At 45.5% G+C, this 25,626-nt stretch overlaps 1 protein-coding gene across 2 annotated transcripts in view; it reads left to right on the top strand.

Annotated features, from left to right (window-relative positions):
• CD79B (CD79b molecule) overlaps window positions 1-25,626 on the top strand; it is a 207,663-nt gene that overhangs the window by 60,268 nt on the left and 121,769 nt on the right. The window contains exon 2 of one of the 2 annotated variants that reach the window (XM_069238084.1): window positions 11,999-12,034. In XM_069238084.1, the coding sequence (XP_069094185.1) occupies window positions 11,999-12,034 (36 nt within the window). Of the gene's footprint in view, window positions 1-11,998; window positions 12,041-25,626 lie in introns of both variants that reach the window. The other variant, XM_069238083.1, reaches the window with a different exon arrangement.

The raw sequence follows: 25,626 nt of genomic DNA, 5'->3' as shown, positions 1-25,626 counted from the left end.
AATGCCTACTTTCTAAAAGTGGCATTTTGGAAACAGTAACGTGAAATCTGACTTCACCAGTAAGTAGGATGTCCTACTACCATTCCAACCATACCAAATACGACACATCTATTTCTCTCAGACCAGAAATTACCACTTAAAAGGATAGGAGGGAATGTTTAATGTTGGCCTATGAGAGTAGCAGGCTTCCCAGTAGTGAAAAACGACTTTTGGATCTTACCGCTACTAGGAAATGTAAAACTTATAAGTAAATTGGCTGCCCTTTACTTACATATGACGCTTCCCTGTGGATTACCTAGGGCCTACCTTAAGGGTGGCTTAGGTATAAGAAAAAATGAAATTAAGGCTTGGCAAGTACTTTTAAATGCCAAGTCGAAGTGACAGTGAAACTGCACACAAAGGCCTTGCAATAGCAGACCTGAGACATGGTTAGGGGGTTACTTAGGTGGGTGGCACAATCAGTGCTGCAGGCCTACTAGTAGCATTTAACTTACAGGCCCTGGGCATATCTAGTGCACTTTACTAGGGACTTATAGGTAAATTAAATATGCCTATTGGGTATGAGCCAATGTCACCGTGTTTAGAGAAGAGAGCACAAGCAGTACAGCACAGGTTATCAGTGGTAAAGTGTACACAGTCCTAAAACCAGCAAAACAAGGTCAGAAAAAGAGGAGGAAGAAGGCAAAAAGTTTGGGGTGTCCCTTCAGAGAGGGCCATTTTTTAGTAATATTGGTGTAGGTTAAAAGCTGCAGCGTCAAACCAGACCCAATGACGTGGTTAATGTTGGCAGCATCATATCAGTGTTTTTTTATGGTCAAGCCAACCATAAAATGATGCTATGACGTGGTTAATGCTGGCCATACAGCAGCCACATTGCTGTAGCACCAGGATACCCTCCCAAGTGATAGTGTGCTCTACAAATCTTCATACTGTAACACTGCGGTACAGCGTGGCTAAAAGGAAAACATTGACAAAGGCTTTAGCTTTGGCACAGAATAGACCAATTTGCCTTTGTCATATAAAGGGGGCAAAGCAAGCTGCTGATCTCTGCTCAGAAAAGAGAAAAGATGTTTTTTAAAACATGCGTCCGATTCAGACCCCCTCTACACCCTCTCACTGTGTTAGGGCTGCCATGTACAGCTGCAACCAGAAGCACACTTTAATAGTTGGTCTATATTCCCCACGCCCTCTGTGTGTAGAAAGAAAATCAACAATACAGGAGTGTAATCTGGAAGTGTTTACCATAGATCTGAAAGAGAGACTCAGATAAGAAACAAAATTGAGCACTAAACAAAGGGGCAGCTGTCTGACTGAAATGTCCCAATGAAGCAGCCCATTCTCTTTTTGTTGTACTGAGCAGTCCCAACTGATTTTTGGTGCTTTTCTCTCCTCTTAATGCAGTGGTTTGACTTTCAAGTTGCACATTGTCCTGCTTCTGTGTGTATTGAGCTGAAATGCAATTCATTATAAAATGTTGAAAATTGAGCTCTACTCAGGGTGGCAAGAGATTGCCGAGTGTACAGATTTTATAGGATGGAGCAGCTGAGTGGTCCAGATTGAGATCCAAGTGACATTTGTCATGGGCCTGGGTCATGGATCTGGGCTGGATTTAGAAATATCTTTGCCATTTCATAAAGCTATGTTTGTGACTGTTATTATTTCTAGAATTATGTCTAGTTCCTCAAAATCTGGAGATGGCATGGATGAGAGAAAAGAGAGTGCAAAATAGGGCTAAAAAAATTGGAGGGTGGAAGTGTTGGGATAGCTAAGGAAGAGCCAGAGCTGAGCAAGAGCAGAGGCATGGAAAAGAGAGTTTAGAGGTAGAAAGAAGAGAGAGCATAGAAGGAGTAGAGATGAGATAGGCACCCAATACGCGGTTGTGCTGGGTATGTGGGGGAGTGCAAAATAACACCCAACACCCATGGTAGAAGTGGGCCCCGCCTGTAGTGAAAGACGGCTGCAACCATGATGGAAATGGGCTCCTTTAAAAGAATTTTGGTGCTATTTTTTAATTATTTTATTTATTTGTTTTACATATGAAGCACCGCTTCAGGTGTTTGACCTGGTGCCAGACCCCGTATCTGGGGACACATGGCAGGCAGGGAGAACTGAGAACAGCAATGGGGTCTTTTGACTCTCTTCTCCCAGGTTTTGTTTTACTATTAGTCTCCAAAGTAGGCCAAGTATAATCATTTCAGCACTTGACTGTCAGTGGTAGCAATGACAAGCAGTTGCAGGCTTGTCAGATAAGTTAGCATGGGGTACACAGGCTCAGAACTCAACACTACACTCAGCTGCCCAATAATATAATTGTCTCTTTTCTTTTGAGTACCCACACCAACATTTTGTTAGCTACCCAATATTTGCATGAAAGTCCCATGTGCTATGGGGTGGAGCATCTGCTAAGCGCTCTACCCCTTTTCTTTCCCCTCTATGTGTTTGAGGTTCTGTTGGCATAGTTTCTAGATCGGGTGCAGCCTCCCAGGCCTCTTTAGCACAATGTCACTCCTTGGGGCTCGGTAGCCTGTATATTCTCTCACCTATTTCACTTCAGGCAGCAATGGACCTTCTGCGGGTGGAACAGCAGGACCTGGTATACTATACCAAGCTGTTTCATTCAGGTGGGCAGCAGCCAAGCACTGGATCTTTAGAGGGCAGAATTTCTCTTCTGGGTTCCGGGAGTCTTTCATTACAGATGGGACTTACAGGGGCCCGAATTCTCCAATGAGTATGTTATCAGTTGTGTTGGTGGAGGATGTTCAGCAGTCATCTTCTTCAGATGCAAGTTTCCTGTAGTGATGGTGTACTTCTTGGCGCTGTTTAGGGCACAATAGCAGCAGTTTGATCGGGTGCTGGGGTCTAAAATGCCTGGGGTCACGGTAAATTTTGAACCCAGTTTCAGTTGAGTTAGTTGCGCACACACCCACAAGTGCCACAGTAGTTGGTGGCTGGGATGTGCTCTGATTGTGTCACCCACCAAATAAATGCATTCTTGGCTTGGCAATTGAGTCCGGGGGTCTTGAGTTGGGTCAGCTAAGTCTGTGTTGGTTTTTCTCATTGTGCTGATTTCACTAAGAAGTTTTAACGTATTCATTTTTTGGACAAGGAAATTAAATAGTTATAGTGACTAATTTACCTGAAAAGTAGTAAATCAGCACCCACATAAATTTGAAAGGATGCAAATGTACTTTTTTTTTAAATTCAGAAACACTGGCAGCAGTAGTATTGGAAAGATCGCCAGTCTCAGGTTTCAAGGCATACTCCTGGCAATCAAACACCCAAAAAGGTAATGGGACAAATGCTTGCAAATCATCTAACCACTGGCAAGTCCTTAAGGTAGCATTCCAAATCATTGGTTTGTGCCCACTGTGTCACTTTAGAGGGCCTGACTTGGTGTTTGTCAGATGGCATTAAGACAGACAGATGACGGATGACTTTACTTCCACCTTCCTGCCTTTACCGCTGCCTGCAAAATTCTGAGATGTCTGCCAGCCCACAGACATCTCTATACATTGGCATGAACTGCCATTATGCAGTTACTGTCAATCTGGGAAACGTTTGACAGATGGCTCCATCAAACATGACAGCCAGAAGTCAAACTTTTTTTATTTTCCAAAAACAAACTCTTAAAGTGGGAGTTTGTGTTGGAAAATAAGAACACTAACTGTTGTTAAGGGAAATCCACACAAGACTGGGTTGGAATCTGTGGCTGTGCCTGAACAAAGGGTCATAGTTAGTACATAGATGCCCATAGACTTAACACACTGCCTTCTAGGTTTAGCCTGACTGCTTTTTGTGGCAAGCAACCCAGGGTTAAACACAAGTTAAATATGTGACTTTTTGTGGTTCACCCTGTAAGGGATTGTGGTTATTGCTTGACCAGGGCTCACACCCCAGTCAATCAACAACCCTATTTCTCACAGTTCCCAATAGAGGGTGGTGAATGTACGCCTAATTGCAAGTCGCAGTCCCATGTATGATTGTTTTGTGACTGCGAATGCGGTCGCAAAGCAATTGCAGTAAGCACCAGTTTCAAACTGGTGCTAACCCATTCGCAAACGCAGGCAGTGGTCCTACTCGCAATTTGTGAGTTGCAAAACCTGTATTTCGTATATGTGGACCTAGGAGGATATAAAGAAAAAGGAAACAGAGGGTTGGGACCATTTCACTGGATGTAGGGGTGGGTACAGACAAAGGCTGAGAGGACTCCGAAATAGCGGATAATAAAGGTAAGGAGGCAGAAAAGGCGAAGTGGTACTCACAGAAGTAAAAAGGGGGATAAAACTGAGAGGTTACAAGAAAAGGAGGTGCAGTCCACAAATTCTGAACCCAAAGGTAAATTGGAGGGTTTAAAGAAACGACTTCAGCCTTGGAGTGGTCATCCCCCAACTTTTTGCCTCCCTCCCTCCACTTTTCTGCCACTGTTTCTGCTGGTTTTAGGACTTTGCACACTTTACCACTGCTAACCAGTGGTAAAGTGCATATGCTCTTCCCCTTAAACATGGTAACATTGGTTCATTCCCAACTGGCATATCTGAATTACTTGTAAGTCCCTAGTAAAGTGCACTGCACGTGCCCAGGGCCTGTAAATTGAATGCTACTAGTGGGCCTGCAGCACTGGTTGTGCCACCCACATAAGTAGCCCCTTAACCATGTCTCAGGCTTGTCATTGAAAGGCCTGTGTGTGCAGTTTTACTGCCACTTCGACTTGGAATTTAAAAGTACTTGCAAAGCCCTTAACTCCCCTTTTTCTACTTCATATACTTCACCCTCGTAACCCATAGGGCAGGGTGATATGTAGGTAAAAGGCAGGACATGTACATTTGTGTGTTATATGTCCTGGTTTGAAAACTCCTAAATTAGTTTTCCACTGCTGGGAGGCCTGCTCCTTCCATAGGATAGCATTAGGACTACCCTCATATACTGTTTGAGTATTAGATTCTGATCAGAAAGGGGTAACCAGGTCATATTTAGTATGGCCAGAACGGTCAAAGAAAATCCTGCTTTTTGGTGAGGTTGTATTTCATATTACTATTTTAGAAATGCCACTTTTAGAAAGTGAACATTTCTCTGCTCTTCAAATTCTTCTGTGCCTTACAGCCTGTCTCCAATCAACGTCTGGGCTGGGCTAGGCTGGTTGACAGCTCCCTTGTGCATTTCACCCAGACAACCACAAACACAGGCAACTCAGTCAGACCTGCACTCATCTGCATACTGAATGGGTCTTCCTGGGAGGAAGGGTGGAGGGCCTGACACTTACATTTCAAAGGCTAGTGGCCTGCCCTCAAACAATGGGCTGCCAGACCCCCTACTAGGACCCTGGCAGGCAGACCTGTACTGAAAGGTGGTGCTTGTGCACTTCAAAACCACTCTTTGAAGTCTTCCCCATTTCAAAGGCATTTTCTGGGTATATAAACTGGGTCCCTGACTTCACCAACTCAGACACTTCTGCACTTGAACCTGGAACCTGTCAAGAAGTACTGCCTGGCTGCCCAAATGACTCATCTGGACTGCTTTACTGAGAAGGACTGCTGCTCTACTGTTGCCCTGCTGCCCTCTGACTTTGCTGAGAAGTGCTCTCCTAGGGCTTGGATTGAGCTTGCCTCCTGTTTTCTGAAGTCGCAGGGCCAAAAAGACTTCATCTCTTCAGGAAACTTCTTGTGTGCCAAAAATCAATGCACAGCCTTCCAGAAACGCTGCACAGCCGTTTTGCATCCGAGAAGTCACTGCACAGCCAAGCTGGAGTGCCACAGCCCAAATTCCTGAGTGAAGATTTAATGCAGCCCCTGCCTTGCAAATGAAAATTCGATGCACAGCTCTACTGGATCGACGCACAGCCAAACCGGAACAATGCAGCCGACACCCCGAGTGGAAAATCAACAAGCGCCTGCCGTGCGACAGAAAATTTTACGCGTCGCCACACCGGATCGATGCAGTGCCTGGGACTTCTTCCCGCACATCCAGTATTTCCCCACATCATCCCAGGCCATCAAAAAGATCCCCGATTAGCAGTGAGGAACCAAGACTGTGTGCCAAAAAACAACGCAAAGCCCCTTGCAGCGTGGAAAGAAACAATGCATCATCTGTACCCCATCGGAAAATCTGACGCACACCCTATTTTTCCATGCATCTTCTCCTCTGCTGTCTCTGTGCGCGTTATGTTTTACGCAAACCAGGTACTTTGTGTAATCAAGAGACAACTGTTGATTTCTAAAATTTAAGACTCTTTGTAAACCTGCAAAAGTGATATTTCAACTTGTGCTGATTGAATCTTTATCGTTTTGACCTTAAATTGACCAGATAAATAGCCTGTATTTTTCTAAACCTGTGTGGTGTATTTTTGTGGTGTTTTCACTGTGTTACTGTATGATTTATTGCACAAAAACTTAACACATTACCTTCTAAGTTATGCCTGACTGCTCAGTGCCAAGGGTGGGCACAGGATAATTTGGATTGTGCGTGACTTACCCTGACTAGGATTGTGGTCCCTACTTAGACAAGGGTGTATACCTCTGCCAACTAGAGACCCCATTTCTAAAAGGGTGTTTATGCCTATGGGGCACATTCATCAAATGCCACAAAGGAGAACATTCGGAAAGTGGATTTCATGGATGTCTACAAATTGTTGCGTAGAGAGGTGCTGTCAAAAGATGGATCAAAGGAGGAGGCATGGAAGCTAGCTAAGAAGCCTAAGGTACCTCCAAGAATAGATATGTTGACATCAGCCTTTTTTATCAATGCGCGTGTCTAAAGGTCCCAGCGAGATCAGTGTGGACTTTTAAATATGTACTCCATTAATAAGGCACACATAGGTTTTGGTGGGTTTGCATGGTTGCACTATGATGAAGTGTTTTAAACATGCATGGTGTTGAAACCTTACAAACCATGGGGTGAAGTAGACAATAAGCTATGGTTGCATTGGATATAACCAAAACGGCAGTTGCCAGCATTCCAAACAGCTAGTGGTTTGGCTGTACCATACTAGCCCTTTCTGGGGTGGCCTAACTTGAGGGTTGGGGTGAATGCATGGGGTCGAGGACAGGGAACAAATCCCAAGGCATGCTGGAGCTCCACAGGGAATATTGTCCAAGTAATCCCTGCAAATATAAACATGAATGTGTGAGATGTGGGGTAAACATCCAGTTGTGCAATGTGTTTTGGAGGACAGGCAAACGTTGGTGTCAACGTGCAAGGCAGAGGTAAAGGGGATCAATTGCAGCCTGGCAACACGGACTTTACTCCAGTTGAAAGTAACAATTTGAATTTCTGGCTTGTTTTTTATCCTGACAGAGAGGATGCTTTGGTTTTGGAATGGGGTTTCAAGGTGGTTTTCATATAGGCTATCAAGGCCCTAGACAGAAGAGATTTTCTGAGAATTTGAAATTGGCCAGAGAACAGCCACAAGCAGTGAGTGAGAAAACACTAAACAAAGTAGCTGAAGGGAGGATGGCTGGTCCATTAACATTTGGGCCATTATGAGATTTGATGGTATGCCCTTTAGTTGTAGTTCCCAAAAAAACAAAAAACAATTGTGAATGTCAGATGAATCCTCTTTCCTGGTCAGAAGGTTTGTCTGTCAATATCTTCATTGCTAGACAGGATACAGCTGTTCAGTTTGCTTCTGTAGCATTGGCTATGGCTGTAGTGAGGAGAGCGGTAGCAGGTTCTGAGATGGTGAAATGCAAAATCAAATCTGCCTTTCAATCACTTCCAGCTCATTCCATTGACTTTTCTTTGCTCGGTATATAGGTTGAAAATCAATTGTACATTGATAAAGTGCTTCCTATGGGCTGTCTCATTTTGTGCAAGCTTTTGTCTACATATAGTCAAGCATTATCTGGATTACTTCTTGTTTGTTGGTGAAGGTGGTGCAAATGAATGTGAGAGAGTGCTGCAAGGGTTTCAACACATGGCAGAACAGCTAGTGTGCCATTAGCATCAGAGAAAACTGAAGGCCCAAGTACATGCTTGTTTTTCTTGGGCAGAGAACTGGATACAGTGGACATGGAAGCCAGATTGCTGCAACAGAAGATCAAAGAGGTAGGTTAATTGCTGGATTAGGCAGTTCCAGCAAATAAACTCCAGTTTATACAAGTTCTGCAGTTGCTAGGTCACCCTAATGTTGCATGCTAGGTAGTGTGAGAAGGTAGGGCATTTTGTCATTGACTTGGCTTTGCCATTTCAAGGGCAAAATTGCCACACCACAAGAGAACACTTTCAGCAATGGTCTGTGTGGACTTGGAAGTTTATCTTAAGTTTCAGAAAGGTTTCAATGGAGTGATGATAAAGTCTTTGGATGATGATTTTCTCTGGGTGGTTAATATTTTTCAGATGGTTGTGGGCTGTTTTGGGAGGGCAGATGGTGTGCAGAAAAATGGCACTTCTATTGGACGAAAAAGGGTAGAAGCATTGTATTCTTTGTATTGTTTCCACTGCTTAAAGATATTGCTGTTTGGGGCAAAGAGTAAGCCAACAAAACTGTGACTTTCCATGTTGACAACAGAACTGTAATAGATTTGGCTAATGGTCAGAAAGCGAAAGATAGATATATTCTGAGATTAGTGCAGAGCTTTATGCTAAGGTGTTTCATGCATAACATCGTGTTCAGAGCTAAAAATGTGCCTGGTGTGGACAATAACATCGTAGACACATTGTCTCATTCCAGAGCATAAGACCAACATACCACTGGGAATTTGGGAACCAGGAGAATGCGAATTTTGGAACCTGTAGAGAATTTTATCCCAGCGAGTACTAGAGCTTCTTACAGGCAGGCATGGGAGGAATGTTTGTAGTGGTACAGGTAGAAGAGGGCCTGAGGATGGAGCTTAGCCACCAGGTGTGATGATGTGGTTTGCTTCATCATGAACAACTTTGACAAAGGCATTTCAACCATAACATTAGCAGATAAACTGGCTGACATATGCTTCTATGGTAAATGTTTCTGGGGTTATGATACCGCAACAGCTGAGATGGGAAAGAGATTGTTACAATGATGGGCTACTGAAAATAAGAGAGGGAGTATTAAAAGAGAACCAGTGACGAAGAAAAGGCTGCTGCTGTTACTTAAAGGGTTTACTGAGTTTTGTTTTTCTGATTTTGAAAGGTTATGGTTATTGATATTGCTCAGGTTATGCATGCTATGATTATTTTCTGGTGTGTTCGAGTTCCAGAGTTGTCGAGTAGAGGTAAAGCAGGCAGCTAAAAGGTGGAAGACATAGAGTGATCTGATAATAAACTAAGGATACACCTGCAAAGTTAAAAAAACTGACCAGACAGGTAAAGTGGCCAACATTATGTTGAACAATAGATGGTGTGGTGTGCCCAGTAGAGGCTTAGCATGAGTTCAGGGCATTAGGGGGAGCTCGGTCTGGATGGGATGTCATGCAGATGGGACAAGTCTACAAGTGCCGCAGATGACAGGAGTTTTGTGAATGGTTCTAAATAAGATGGGGGAGAGTCACAGACTTTTTAGTACACATTCCTTTAAGATTGGAGCAGCGTCAGAGGCATCCAGGCTGAGTTTTTTCTACGAATGAAGTGATGAAACTGGGCAGATGGTCCTCTGACTATTGTTTGTGCTACATCAGGCAATTGGAAGGGCTTTCATTTTTGCAACTGTGTTCATGTTTTTTTTTCATTCTTGGCTGTGTGGCGGGACCTTGCATGGTGATATTTACAATATGGGTTGTGGGTCATTCTTTCATTAAATGGGTGGCAAAACAAATGGAGAAGCATCCTTTTGGAAAGAATTTGGGTTTTCAATCTCATGAAATGAAGACTGAATGGTGGAATGAGGAGGGGCAATTGCTGCCTTGTTTGTCGAATTTGGTGACAGTACAAACATGTCCTGGCCATACACTTGGGTGAAAATGATCTAGTGCAACTGTTGGGTTTGGACCTTTTGAAGGAAATGAAAAAGGATCTTGAATTGATTGGCAGAATGTAGTTGTGATATATGTGTTTTGGACGGTGCTGGTACCCTGTAGAGTTTGGAAGGGGGGCAGTTAAATACACAGCCGTAGAACAGGCAAGGCATGATGTAAATAAGGAGATGCAGCGTTTCTGTGAAGCAAGGAGAACAGGCTGGTTGGAACACAGTGATACTAAGAAAGAGGATTTTATGTTTTATCAGCAGAACAGAGTGCTTTTGTCCTTCATTGGGAACGTGTTGTACTTAAGGGAACATTTAGCATTAATGCTGGAAGTGAATAGATGCTGTTGGAGTGACAGCCTTCATATGCAAACTTGGTAGCGCAGGCTGTTGGGGGAAGTCACCAGTTGTTATGAATTGGTATCGGTATTGGGCAGGGTGGGGTTGGGTGGAAGGGAAAGTCAGGAAAAACTTCTTGGTAGGTTTTTTCCTGGCGGAAGAAATGGATGAGCTTGTGCCAGGCCGGAAAGGTTAGGAGCCTTGCAGGGCATTCCTTGGCAGAAGGAAAACAGGGTAGCAATGGTTTGGACACCTGTGGACAGCGAATGGAAGGAAAGGGGGTAGTGAGGAATGTATGGATGGTTGTTGGGGGACTTTTCATGTTGGAAGAGAATCAATGATGGTGGGTTAGTTATATAGTGCATTAGTGAGGCAGGGTCCATGATCAGTTCTTGCAATGTAAATAAGTTCACAACCTGCATTCCTTTCCTAATAAAGCAGCCTTTTGCTCTTACTTTGTCCTGTTCATTCTGCGCCGATTCGATCGGCGAGGGATCCTGGGCATGGCTGCCCTAGGCTGTCCCCCCAGCAGTGGAGGGAAAGCCCCAGCAGTGAAGCAGATAGCGCATTTAGGGGCTTAGGATTGGTCAATTCAGGCTCAGGGGTGAGAATTAAGGTGGCAGTCTGTGCACAGTTTGGCACAGAGTTAGATTTTGATTTTGTAGGTAGGGCAATGACTGTCTTAGCTACCTACCTCCCAACCTATGGCTACAGATAATTTTGCAGGCAAATGGGAAAGGCTGGCCTTATTTGGTCTTTTGTAGATTGGGGGCTTGGTTCAGTTTTGTTGCTTTAAAACAGGCGTCAGGCCGGAAGTGTTGGGAGCCCTGCAGGGCAGTCCTTGGCAGATGGAATACAGAGGAGCGATGGCTGGATCACCTGTGAAGAACAGCAAATGAAAGGAAAGGGGATGGTGAGGAATGTTTGGATGGTTGTTGATGGACTGTACATGTTGGGGGGTGACCAAGGGTTGGGGGTTAGTTATACATTGCACTAGTGAGGCAGGGTCTATGATCACTTGTAAATAGGTTCACATCCTGCATACCTGTCCTAATAAAGCGGCCTTTTGCTCTTAGTCTGGCATATTCCTTCTGCGCCGTTTCGCCCAATGCACTCTCCGTTTCGGCCTATTCCTGTGCGTTTCCCTTTCTGCTCTCCTTTCGGTTCAACCCCCTTTCCCTAGGTGTTGTCTAGGGGAGTGGTTGAGAAGACCTATGGCCAAAGGCTCTTACTGTCCCGTCGATGACACTATACTCATTCGTAGCACAGTCACCCACATAACTGCCACTTCCTTCCCTAGCCTCTGTGTGGTGCCCTAAAATGACCCAAAGAAGCATAATTACAACTTCAAAATACATAAGTAAAACTCCATTGTGCTCTTGATGTACTTTGATGGTAAGTAAAATAATGATACCCATCAATAAAGCGTATTATTGACAACTATTATTTGCACTTTCTGTGACACGATGATTGATGTGCTCTGGAGCACAATCGTCTGAACAGTTAATGGTCCAATGATGGCCTTTTTCATTACCATCTACTGAACAGTACTGGCAGATTATTCTCCTCGGCGATTAAATACGGTCCTCACTATCAGAAAGGGCTGGATGTTTTTTCCTTAAAAAAAAGCTCATATTTTTCGGTACCTAGTGTGTAGCCCATCACTACCTTCGACTGTCATGAATATTTGACAGATGTTTTCAATCAATCAATATTGTACTGACTGTATCGGCTTCCATTTAAACAGTAATCGTTTGATCTTGATGTTTGTTATGTTCTCATTTTCAGATGGAAACCGAGTGGAAGCAAAACAGCACCGGCAAGGTTTGGGTAAAACATTTTTATAAAAATATACTTGATAATTACAAGTGGACTGTGAAAACATAAACTATAATACTGCAGTTTTTAATATTATTTCATAAATTATGCATCATATTCGTTTAGTTTTGTGAAGCTGGCATCACTTTCTCACTGCACTCTCAGACTGTTGGGAATAGAAAAAACTGAGAGAAGACCTTACTGAAATGCATGTTTTAAGGAGTCGTTTGACCTCTGGGGCTTTTTGGATAATTCAATAGCCCTTAGAAAATCCAGACACCACCATTCATTTAAATATTTTTCTAGTGCATAATAGGTAATTTCATTTCTAAAAGTACTATTTTTGGATCTGGCCTACCGCAGCACAGGCTGCCTGCTGGCGACAAGGCTGATTGTCAGCTTATAGCAGTCTAAGAACCAGCCCATTGCTTACCAAGCTGTTGTCTAGGGGTTTGTTTTGCTGTCTTTCATATTTGCTTGCTTTTTATTTCTTAACCTGTGTGTGCTTTCCTTCTTTTTGGCCCTACCCTGGCACATGACCACATTGTTATGTCATTACACTGCTTGCTTTTCAAGCACTATTTTTTTTTATTTTGGGTGTGTTTCAGATGTCTATCCCATGTACTTTTATCGCCCAGCTGCATGCTATATTAGTCTTTGTCACCCATGTGCTAATTTCCTGCTCCCTCCACCTTTCACTCGCCCGCTTCTCCTCCCCCATTGCTTTCTCGCCAACCCACTCCGTATTGCTCTTTCTCATCTGTTGGCTCCGTTCCTCCCCCCACCACCCTCCATATTGCTTCCTGAAACTTGCTGCCTATGTGTTTGTGTTATTTCCCTCCACTCCCATCCTCTGTGATGCTTGTTCCTATCTGGGTCCTTTGAGATGCTTTCCCAACCTGCGCCCTCAATGGCACTCCACACCCACGCTTAAAAAAATTAAATGAAATGCTTCAACACTACTTTTTATTCTTTAACTTATCCAACTAAGTTGACTTTGTAGGCGCGAGCATGCTTTGTGCCTGTGCCTAAAAAATTACCCTGCAGCCGTCATAGATCGTTTTTTAGGTTGTTTTCCTTAGCCATGCTGCATAACATTGGGGATGCTGTACAACATAGCTAAAACCATTGGCAAAACCAACCAATGCTTGTTTAAAGAGTAACCAACCACCATCTGACCTGTTCTTTCAGTGTCCATCTGTGTGCACAAACTCAGACACCCACACTGCGATAAACATCTGTTGAACACCTGGATAACATCGGAAGCACTCTACTTTCTCTGATCATTTGCACTTCTAAATCCTCTTTAGCTATTTTGATATCACCTGGCGACTAATTAACCCTCAGTTACCCGTTCGATTTTAGGTCATCTGAGGAGCAGAAGCGATACATCTTTAGGCCCAATCTGAACTTTCCTAAGTCTGTTTCTATTCCGCAGGGGAAGCTCCTCCATTAGGGCGGAGGAGCGTAGCCCCCCACCAGCAGCGGTAGCTGCAAAACCTTTAAAAGAAAACGATAATAAACTTTGTTTATTATCGTTTTCTTTTAAAGGGGTGGGGCCACACGGGTGACGAGCAGTAAGGGGGAGTGCACAGCACCCCCCTCACTGTGCATGTATGTTTGGCCGGCCAAACACAAATGTGCAGTAGGCTCTCTCCAGCCTGTCGACACTGTTGCCGGGGTGGAGAGAGCATGCACAGTCCCCGAGTCTGCATGGGAGCACCCTAACTGGGTGCTCCCATCCAATCCTGACGCTGAACAGGATTGGTCGCAGGGCAGGCTGGGAGCCTGTGCCTGCAGCCTGAAGCGACGAAGGACAGAGGAGTGGCGCAGCCCCTCCCTCGCTTCCGTGCGCTGCCCCTTTCGCGGTCCGCGAGACGCTCCTGATCCCCAGTGATTGTAAAATGGATCACTAGATGAAAGTCCCCTAAATTTGGATGTCTACCTCCAAATCTATTAACCTAGAGGGCTGAGTGGCTGGTAACAGAAAGATCTTGGGACACTGGCATAACAAAGGCCTCTGCAATCCTCGAGCTCCAGGGGGCACCTCAGAAGGGTGACCTGGCCTGAGAGCTCTAGAGTGAGCCTGGAAGGTGGACCCTCCATGTACTTTGCAAGGGGTGGCCCTCAAGTTTTGTTACGCCATTGTCTCGGGCACTTGGATGGAAAGCAGGACTGAACGAGTCTGGTCATGTACCCTGGTGCACAGCAGTGAACCGCATTGTGAGCAATGCACATTTTAAGGAGGCCCATCTCTTTGATAAGTATACAGTGTAGTGACCAGAGGGTTTGGATGCAGTGACCTTTGCAGAGCAGCACTGCTTTATTTCGGACTCTACAGTTTTTCTAGTGAATTCTTAGGAGGTCCAGTAAAGAATGCTGTTACAATATTGCAGGCGAGCTAACACTATAGCAAGAACTTGAGCAAACCTTTCCAACATTTGGAGGAAAGGAAGGCTGTTCTGAAGCAAGAATAGCTGGTAGAAAGCACATTCACTAAATGAAGATAGGATTAAAGCTGAAAATAACGTAAATGTAGTGCTCTTTCCAGACTGACAGTGGAAGCAGCAAATGGGGTCTGGCCAAACAAAAGGAATGGGTGAAGGGTCAGCTGCGCCCACAAGAATGTGGTCATGATGCATCAAATTTTGGACTTGCTTTAAGTAGTTTTCTACATTACAGTGTACCACTGTTCCCTCTTTCACTTCTAAATAAATGTAAGTATTGTGCATATACCACAATAAGTGTTAGTTATATCCAACATTGTACGCATCCATTACAATGTGCTAATATGTGCACTAATTAGGAAAGGAAAACATTGAAAAGACTGGGAGACAGTGAGGAACACTTAAAGGAGTAATTACAGAGAGAAATTGTTATTGGGCCAGCGCTTAATCTCCATTATAGATTCCATTTTCAGCTTAACATTTTTTTTCTAATGGTGACTTTTTGCATATTTCCTATAACACGAGAATTTACTACATATACATATATTCTTGGTAAGGATTGTCGCTCTGTAGTCTGCACATTTAGGGGCATATTTATACTCTGTTTGCACAGAATTTGCATCATTTTTTCACGTAAATTTGGCGCAAACTTAACTCCATATTTATATTTTGATGCTAGACCCATCCAGCGTCAAAATATAGGAGTTAACGTCATTTTTTGGATGCATGAAACCAACTTGCATCAATGAGATAAAAGGTAGGCCTTCCTGTCCAAAAAATGACTCAAAGCCCATAGTACCTTATTTATCTACCTATGCAAAAAAGTGGAGGTGGACCTAAATATTGGAGCTAAGCCTACTTAGCACCCTTATTTAACGCCTTGGTCAGAGCAGGCGTTAGGGAACCTGTGGACCCATTTCCATGGTCAAACACCACCCCAGGCCCCAGGAACACCTCCACCCACACCAGAGGGACACCAGAGGATGAGGGACCCCATCCCAGGTAAGTATAGGTAAGTATTTTTTTTTTAAAAGTAAGTGCCATTGGGGGCCCTGAAATGGACCCCCCCTGCATGGCACTGGGTGCAATGCCCATGCCCAGCGGACACTGGTCCTCTGTGCTGGCCATTGGGGTGGTGGGCATGACTCCTGTCTTTCATAAGACAGGAGTCATGTGGTATGGATGATTTTGCGTCAGGAAATGACACTAGACTGGTTAACAGTATTGTTTTTTTTGCCTCTAACCAGCCTAGCGTCATTTATGAGGCAAAACCCCCTTCCCCTATACCGCCACCGCTACCTAGCTAACGTCATTTTTCTACAAGCTAGTCCACCCTTTGTGCCGGCTTGCAGGATTCCATAAATTTGGTGCCTGGCTGGAATGGTGCAAACCAGCGCTATACTTTTTGCCGCAAAACTGCATTTGAAAAGTTTTGTGGCAAAAAGTATAAATACGGGCCTGAGATCCAGGGCTATACAATCAGAACGCAATACCCTTGTTTTCTTTTTCTGTGCTCATTGGAGACAACTTGTTTATTCTACACAAACCAAATAAATAAGGAAAGTGTTTTATTATATAAACAGCATCCATGCTAGGCTCAGTGAGAGGAGCACTTCATGCTGAGGTTATCATGCAACCACTGTGAACTGTGACTGCGTTGAAGCCCTGTTGATTCCTACATTCAGTCTGCAAAGGAAAATAGCCTCCACACTTAGACCGGCATCTTGACACATAGGACCACATGGAGCAGGTCTTTGCACCAGCTGCCCCACGACAGGTACCTGACACTCCCGCCTCCGTGCACATCTCTGCTGCATGACCGCTTCTCTCCCACTTTACCTCTGTTCTGTCATCTCACCCGTGTTTCCACTTGAACCTCTTTTTGTGCCTCTGCTTGTGTCCCTCTGTCCCTCTTTCACCTCTAGCCACTTTCTGTCACTCTGTTTGCAACTCTTCACCCATGTTGTCACTCTAACCACTTACTTTGCCTCTTTCTGAGCCTCTGTGTTTTCTGTGCCTATTTCTGTGACTCTGTTTGTGCCCCTTTTCTCTCTTGCTTGTACCTGTTTCTCTGATTGTGCCCCTTTCTCCCTCTTTCACCTCTGTTTCCACCTCTTCTGGCCTGTGCTCCTTCTGTTCCTGCCCTTGTTTTTCTATTTTTTGACCACTTTTCTGCCCATGTTCGGTCACTTTTGCTACTTTAACCTGAGTTCTCGGCTCTTCTGTATTCCCGTTTCTTTCACTCTCACTCACTCTCCCGCTTGTTTCCCACCTGCCCACTTCCCGCATTTCCCTGCTCACGCCACCCACGTGCCCTCTCCCCAGGTCCTACTTAATGGTTACCACAGCGCAACCCCATTGAGCAGGTCCTCACACCAGCTCCGATGTGACAAATCTCTGACACTGCGCCTCCACGCACATCTTTGCTGCATGACTGCTACTTTCCTGCTTTACATCTGTTCGGCTGTTTCATCCGTGTTTTCAATTAAACCTCTTTTTGTGTCTCTGTCTGTGCCCCTCTGTCCCTCTTTAACATCTATCTGCTTTCTGTCCATCTGTTGGCACCTCTTCACGGGTGTTTTCACTCTAACTGCATTCTGTGCCTCTGTCAGTGCCTCTGTTTGGGCCACTTTTCTCTCTTGCCTGTGCCTCTTTCTCTCTTTATGCTCCTTATCTCCCTCATTCACCTCTGTTTCTGCCTCTCTTGCCTCTTGGCTTGTGCTCTTTCCATTCTTGACAGTGATTTTCTATTTTTTATTACTTTTATGCCTGTGTTCTTTTGCTTTTGCCACTTAAACCTCGGTTCTCACTTCTTCTTTTTTCCTGTTTCTTTCCATTCTCACCCGCTCTCCCGCCCACTTCCTGGCTGCCTGCTTCTTGCCTTTCCCTGCTCCTGCCTCCCTCCACTCACCACTTCTCACTCCTCCAGGGCCTACTTAATGGAGGCTGCAACCTGGACACGCAGCGGGCACACCAAAGGCAAGGCTGTCGGTGCCTGTCTGTGCCCTCCCGCCACCCTACACAACATCACCGAGAACTTAGAACTTCCTGTCCCTGGACTCTGGCCTCCATGACAGAAAGTGACGCACCACCTCCCTTCAAGCAACCTGCTGATGCTTCTCTTAAAACGCAGGGCCACCAGCCCACACAAGATCCTGCACCGCACCCGCCTGGAAGGCCACAAACAACCTGGAGCCATTCCACTCCATCCTGCTCAATGCTCAATCCCTCTGCAAATATGCCACAGAAATCTGGAACACTATCATCTCCCTTTCTCCTTAGGTGGCCTTCATCACCAAAATCTGGCTAAACTCCTCCCCAAAACCCGACATAGCCACTGCAACACCTGACGGCTACAAGATGATACACCAAGACCGCACTACCAAACAAGGGCAGAGGCATTGCTACTATGTTCAAAAACACCATTCAATGCTTCGCCATCAACGATGACCCTGCACCCCTCATGGAACACCTCAACTTCCAGCTACAAATGGACACCAAGACAATGGTCGGAGATTCTCTCATATACAGACCCCTGGGACCTCAACCAGCCTTCTGCAACACCATCCCCAACATCATCCCCCTTGTAGCCATCAACTCCAACCAATACATACTACTTGATAACCTCAATTTTCACATTGATGACCCCAATGACGGCAAAAGTAATCGAGAAGGCTGTCAGCAGACAACAAGCCCGCTTCCTTGAGAACTGCAGCCTGGACCCTTCCCAATCCGGATTCCGCAGCAACCACAGTACCGGAACTGCCCTCATCGCCGCCACTGACAACATCAGGACCATACTATACAATGGCGAAACCATGGCCCTCATCCTCCTGGACCTCTCCGCCACATTCAACACCGTCTGCCACCACACCCTACGCTCACACCTCAGCAATGCAGGAATCCGCACCAGAGCCCTGGACTGGGTTACTTCCTTCTCACCGGCAGAACCCAGAGAGTCCGCCTCCCCCTATTCCTCTCGGAGGCCACCAAAATCACCTGTGGCGTACCCCAGGGTTCGTCCATCAGCCCGACCCTCTTCAAAGTCTACATGGCCCCGCTCGCTAACACCGCCTGATCCCACAACCTCAACATCATCTCACATGCCGACGACTCCCAGCTGATCCTCTCCCTCACCAAGGACTCTGCCAAGACCAACCTCCACGAAGGAATGAAGGCCATCGCCGAATGGATGAAGAACAGTTGCCCCAAACTCAATTCTGACAAGACGGAAGTCCTCATCTTCGGCTCCACCCCCTCCGCATGGGATGACTCCTGGTGGCCTGCCACTCTCGGAGCCGCTCCCACACCCACCGACCACACACGCAACCTAGGACTCATCTTGGATTCCTCATTATCCAGGACCCAGCAAGTCAATGCCAACTCCTTCTCCTGCTTCAACACCCTCCGCATGCTCTGAAAGATCTTCAAATGGATCCCCATCGAAACTAGAAGAAAAGTCACCCAAGCCCTCATAAGCAGCACACTGGACTATGGCAGTGCCCTCTAAGCAGAAACCATGGGCAAACTTCAGAAAAGGCTGCAACGCATCCACAACGCCTCCGCACGCCACATCCTGGACATCCCCCGCCACTGCCACATCACAGACCATCTGAGAGACCTACACTGGCTCCCAGTCAACAAGAGAATCACCTTCACACTCCTCACCCATGCTCACAAAGCACTGCACAACACAGGACCAGAATACCTCAACAGACGGCTCTCCTTCTACACCTTGACCCTGCATCTCCGCTCCACTGACCTCACCCTCACAACTGTCCCAGGCATCTGCAGAACCACAACCGGCGGCAGATCATTCTTTCACCTCGCCGCAAGACTTGGTACACTCTTCACGCCCACCTGCGTCAGACCAAAGACCTCCTTACCTTCAGGATACTTCTCAAGACCTGGCTGTTCGAGCAGTAGAAGCTCCTCCCCCCACCACAGCACCTTGAGACCCCCACGGGTGAGTAGTGCACTTTACAAATTCCGGATTGATTGATTGATTGATTGACGCCAACTCCATAACTCTCCTGGAGAACATGAGAAACATAGGCCTCATCCAGTTGATCTTCAAACCCACGCAGAAAGCAGAATATACACTTGACCCCCATCTTCACCTCCAGCAACAGAGTCAAGTTCAGCCATTTCATGGAAAACACTTGGTCCAACCACACCATCGTCCACATCACCATCTCCAGTGCACAGCAGACCATCACCAAGCACCGAAGACCCAACCACCACAGTTGGAGCAAGGTTACAAAAACACAGTGGGCGCAAGCCCTCATCACTTCCCAATCCAAGGCTTCATCAGACCTAGAACAGGCCATCTAGAACTCCTCCTCTGGATCGCCGAACGCGTCAACAGAGTCACCTCGTTGAAGCCACCCAGAAACAGCAAAACCTCAAGGCAAGTCAGCTGGTACACCCCACAGCTCATAACCACCTAACGCAGCTGCTACCAACTCAAGAAACAATGGCGATCCACAGGAACCCCTCTGACAAAGTCATCCACAAAGCAACCCTAAACAACTACCATCGGCAAACCAAGGAATTCAAGAGAGCGACCATCACGGCCCACATCAACACAGCAGCCAGCTGCACAAAAGAACTCTTCAGAATAGTCAAAGACTACTCCAACCCGACAGCCATAAAGAACACTATCCACTCTTCCCAAGAAATCTGCGACAACCTCTCCAACGACTTTCACAGCAAGAGTGCCACCATCTACAACAGATTTGACCCCCAACCCACAGTCACAACCTCAGCTCTCTCGTCCATGCAGCGCACACCAACAGAACAATCACCACATGGTCACTACTCACCACACAATCCACTTCAGCCATCATGTCATCTATCCACTCCCATGCATCCTCTGACCCAAGCTCCTACTACATGTTCAACCTCAGAAACAACCACATCAGCACAGAACTCACCAACATCCTTAACACCTCCATCATCACAGCAGTCTTCCTGGGCAAATGTAAACATCTATAAATCAGACACCTCCTGAAGAAACACTCCGCCGACCCCAACAAACAAAAAAATTACCAACCAATCTCTCTGCTTACCTACCCACCAAAGTTCTCGAAAAGGCCATCAATCAACAGCTTACCAAGTGCCTGGAACAAAACAACCTGCTTCACAGCTCCCAATTTGGATTCTGTGCTAACCACAGCATGGAGACCACACTCTCCGCAGTCACGGATGACACCAGAGTGCTCCTCGATTGCGGGGAGGCCGGTGTCTTGATCCTCTTCGACCTTTCAGCTGCATTTGACACCACATCCCACCACACCCTTATCAACAGACTCAGTAACATCGGCATACAAAAAAAAACCTCAAATGGATCGCCTCCTTCCTGACATGATGAACCCAGAGAATCCGGCTGCCTCCCTTCACCTCTGAACCTAAGAACATCATATCTGGTGTGCCCCAAGGATCATCACTCAGCTGCACTCTGTTCAGCACCTACATGACCCCCTGGTCAACAATGTCAGATCGCACAGACTCAGCATCATCTTCTACACGGATGATACACAGCTCATCCTCTTACTCACAGAGGACCCCTCCACTACCCAAACAAATGTCCGCAATGCAATGACCAACTTACCTACCTGGATGAAAACAAACTCAACTATGACAAAACTGAAGTTCTGATCCTCGGGAGAAACACATCCATATGGGATGACAGCTGGTGGCAAGCCAAACCCGGACGCACTACCATGCCAATAGACCAAGCACACAACCTTGATATCATCCTCAACAGTGAGCCTGACCTTGAAGCGACAAATCAATGGTGTTGCCTCATTCTGCTCCCACACACTCTGCATGCTCCACAAAATCTTCAGGCGATCCCAATAAACATCCAAAAAACCATCACACAGGCCTTCGTAACCAGCTGCCTTGACTATGACAACACACTCTATGCCAGCACCTCTGCCCAACTCCTCAAAGGACTACAGACCATACATAACGCAGCAGCCAAACTCATCCTGGACCTTCCCAAACTAACCCACATCACCCCCACCTCAGAAACCTCCACTCCCCATCCAGAAGAGATGCCATTTCAAGATCCTCACTCATGCATACAAAGCCTTACACTATCAAGCTGAGCTTCCACCAGCCCACCAGACACCTGCGCTACTCTTCTCTGTCCTTCATACACACAACCTGAATCTATTCCAGCAACAGTGGTGGCTGTTCCTTCTCCTATGTTGCCACCAAAGCCTGGAATGACCTTTTTAAAAAAAATAAAATGATTATTTCAATACATGTTTTGAAAATGTATTTTCATATCTTTTTTTTGTTTATACATTGGGCATGCAAAAGTAACAGACAAAAGGATTGCCACCAATTCCTTGGGAATCAGAGTGGTCACGTTTGAGGTTACCAATAATATCTACTACTCTGGTTAAGTGTGGGGTTTAGATGTAGTACTGTAAGCTAGCCTAGCAAAACAAGCCAACATTTACTGATGATTTAAGAAGACTAAGGGCCTGATTTAGATCTTGGCTGTGTTTCTGCCAAACTGCTGTGGTGGTGGGCTCAAGAAGACTATCAACTCAATGGCGTTCCGTCTGCCGCATTTGGATGTATTTCAGTCGAGCCTGAAACCGCCACGATGGACTGCTCTTCCTAGCTGTCAGGCAGACGGTTTCCCTGCAGTGGTATTTAGATGGGACAGTTGTACAGGCGGTGCACTACGGGTGATTTGCTGACAGAGAGAAAACATTGCTGGACATCGGACAATTGCAGTGGCCATGGAATGGAGGTAGGCCACACATACTCTACCCTTGACATATGCGTCCCCCTGCATCACACACAACATTCCATATACACACCATTATCCATTGTCATTCCACCACAACACAATACGTACATGCCGCAAACACACATTGAAGTACATTTGTGACAATACGTATATTATTACCATTGCACCCACATACAACACAACCACAACTACACACTCATCTACGCAAACACATGCAGACACGAGCACAATTACACACATCACGACAATGACCACTACACAACATGCACCTGAAAGTTGCATGCAACTCTACCGCAATATGCAAGTAGCCCAACCACATCCCCCACTACATCTCCCTCAACCTTACCCAGCCATTTGTACTGCACACACACAAACACATATTGACTCACACACACAACTCAATGCACAACATGACAGGTACACACATGGAAACAGTTGACAAGTGTGATTGTACTATCATTGTAGTGCCTGCATTCACTTGGAAATGAATACTGGCACCATAATGACAGCTGTGTATGTGTTGTGTACCATTGTGTCCCCATCCGTGTCTGACTTGCGTCCCCGACATACTCATGTTACAGTAATTTAAAAATATTACTGTGACATATATATGTCTGTAGTGGTCCCATGCTCATGTGCAGTGACCCCTCCCAATGTACACAAACAATGCGGGTCGGCTATCTTCGTATCCAGGGACAGGGGGTGGTTGTGTTTTCTCTGTGGTCCCATCGCAGCAGCAGCAAAGGTCCTGTCCAGCCTCGTCCAGCCAAAAGCAGAAGTTAAATCAGGAGAAAAGGTGAGGTTTCACCCCTCGCCCCTCCAATCCGCCAACTCAGTTGTGGAGGTCAGAATGCCACATTTTGCTTGGCGGTAAAGCACATCCAAATCTGCTCTGCAGTAAGTGTGGCTGGTGTACTGCCATCAGCCACTCTTTCCTATGGCGTTGTTGCAGCGGATGGAAATCCTTGACGGAGTCAGTGGGACTCAGGCAGGTTAAAGTCTATGGGACCACCAACATCTAAATTGGGCGGGTGGACTGTCATGGTGGCAGACAGATTTTCAGATGGAAAGCCAATAGCAGAACTGTTACTGCCAACATCTAAATCATCTAGAAAACAAGAGCTACCCTCAAGTTCACGTGAACATGGGTATAAACATTGCAACATACACAACTTTTACAAGAAACTCATTTGCAATCTTGAATAATAAAGCAGAACATTCTGCACTGAGTCAGAAATAAATTTCCAGTATCCTAAAGTAATTGGTGTATTGGTACACAATTTAAGGCAGCTACAGTTGTTGCAGATATAAAAGGTCACTTGGGTTGTTGCCCTATGTGAAAGAACATCACAGAGGTATGTCTATTCAAGTGTCAACAGCATTGTGACCCTTCGCAAGGATATCAGGGTCTCATCAGGACATAAAATACCCTGGGGGATTTAATAAAAAATGAATAATTAATAGAATTCATCCCAATAACATTTTATCATGGTGGGTGGATTTGTAATTACAACTTATATGTACTGGTTGCACACTCAAAAGGGACTCAGAATACGAAGTATGTCTGTAGGAGACAGCAGCATTAGAAGGGGTCCAGGCAGTACCTGTAATACAAGGGGGCGGCACCAAAGTGAGTGGATAATGAATTCCTAGATATAGTGCTATGATGTAGAGATAGTAATGGTTATGTGCCGCTTACCCAGCATTGAAAAAACTCAGAACACCTGTTTGTAGATCTGTAGAATGCAAGAATTACTCACAAGATGCTTTGGAATACAGTGGCCCAGGATAAAAAGCAACAATAAAATGACGAAAAAGATTATTCAAACAGGCCAGGAGAATGCCTAAACAATGTCAAAGAAGAGTGTCACAGTGCTGTGGCTTACCGGTAAAGCTATGTGGCTGGATGCCTACAGTGACGCTAGAAGCTAGTAAAGGCAGCAGCAAACATGGCGCACTCCCGATCTGAAGACCACCAAAAAAAGAACAAGAACAGCACTCCTGCTCATCCCTTAATTATAACAAGCAGCACCTGAGTGGGACTGTAAGATAGGGGGCATGGCGTAGAAGCCATATCGGAATCACCCACAGATCCAACCTATGAAAACATGCATGACTTTTCCCAATGAATTAATGCAGCTTGTGCCATTGGTGTTATGCCTTACCCAGTACCATCCTATTTAAGTATACATAAACTGGCAGCCACCACGCATACAGTTATAGAATAACAAATTTGCAGAAAAAGACATCTTGCAAAACAATATATATCCCCTCTCAACAGGACCTCACTAGAATCATCACAGTGAAAACCCCAGAGTGTGTCAGAGTGGATGGCCAATGTCAAAACCGTTGCCAACTACAATAATTTGTGAGGTTACATCCAAGAAATAAAATGCCTGTTTGTAAATGTGATAACAACCAAATGTTAAAGATGTACTGCCTTTAACAAATGCTTTTTTCAATAAATAAGCTAGGCCAACTGCTTTTGTCATAATGTTTCATGATAAGCAGACTGAACCTATGGAATTGGACATAACATTTCCCAGTGCACCAATCAGGCCTACAGCTTGTCACCATAACCAATTCAGACCTACAGTATTGAGCTTAAACTTTTTCACAAGGCAACCATCAGACATATGAGTATAAAATTAGAAAGGTACTCAAAATTATATTTGGTTAAGCAAAATACAGTCTCTCTTAGGAGGGCCTCACAAGGATTATTGCACATCAAAGCTTTATATCTACGGTATGTCAAACAGGGTAAAAACACTAAGAGCCTTGCCTTCGAAGGTAATGTTTGAGGTTCCATGTAACAAAATAGTTATCTGTAGGTTTTAATATAGAGTAATAACAATCCCTGCTTATTTGCCTATTAACTTTAAAATATGCTTTTAACAATCATGTCATGCCTTATCGAATCTTTTCATGATAAACAGATCAAACTTATAGTTGACAAAATTGGCTTGTCACAATAAGAAACTCAGGCCCTCATTACGACCCTGGCGGTCCGAAGACTTCAAGGGCCGCAGTGGCAGTCTCACCGCCGATGGGCCGGCTGTGAAGACCCCCATATTTTGAGTGTGGAGGTTTGGCAGAGGCCAAATGGCCACATCTCCGCTGGTACCGCCAGGGCAGAAGGACAGCTGGGCTGAAGGACAGCACCTCCAGACTGGCTGTCCACTCACTGCAGGCAGTATTACAAGTCATCTTTCCCGCCAGGGTTTCCACGGGGTAGCACCTCCACGAAAACCCTGGTGGAAAGGCTGCCAGCGACAGGAAATTCCTTTCCTGTCGACCACAGACGACCCTCCCAAACCCCTCCTTTGATCCTTTGACCTAATCCCACCCTCCCCACATACACACACCCACATGCACTC

This window comes from Pleurodeles waltl, chromosome 6 (genome assembly GCF_031143425.1).
Source record: "Pleurodeles waltl isolate 20211129_DDA chromosome 6, aPleWal1.hap1.20221129, whole genome shotgun sequence".
In the NCBI taxonomy this organism is placed as follows: Eukaryota; Metazoa; Chordata; class Amphibia; order Caudata; family Salamandridae; genus Pleurodeles; species Pleurodeles waltl.
Note: the sequence above shows the minus strand (reverse complement) of the source record. Positions and strands in the feature narration are given on the sequence as shown.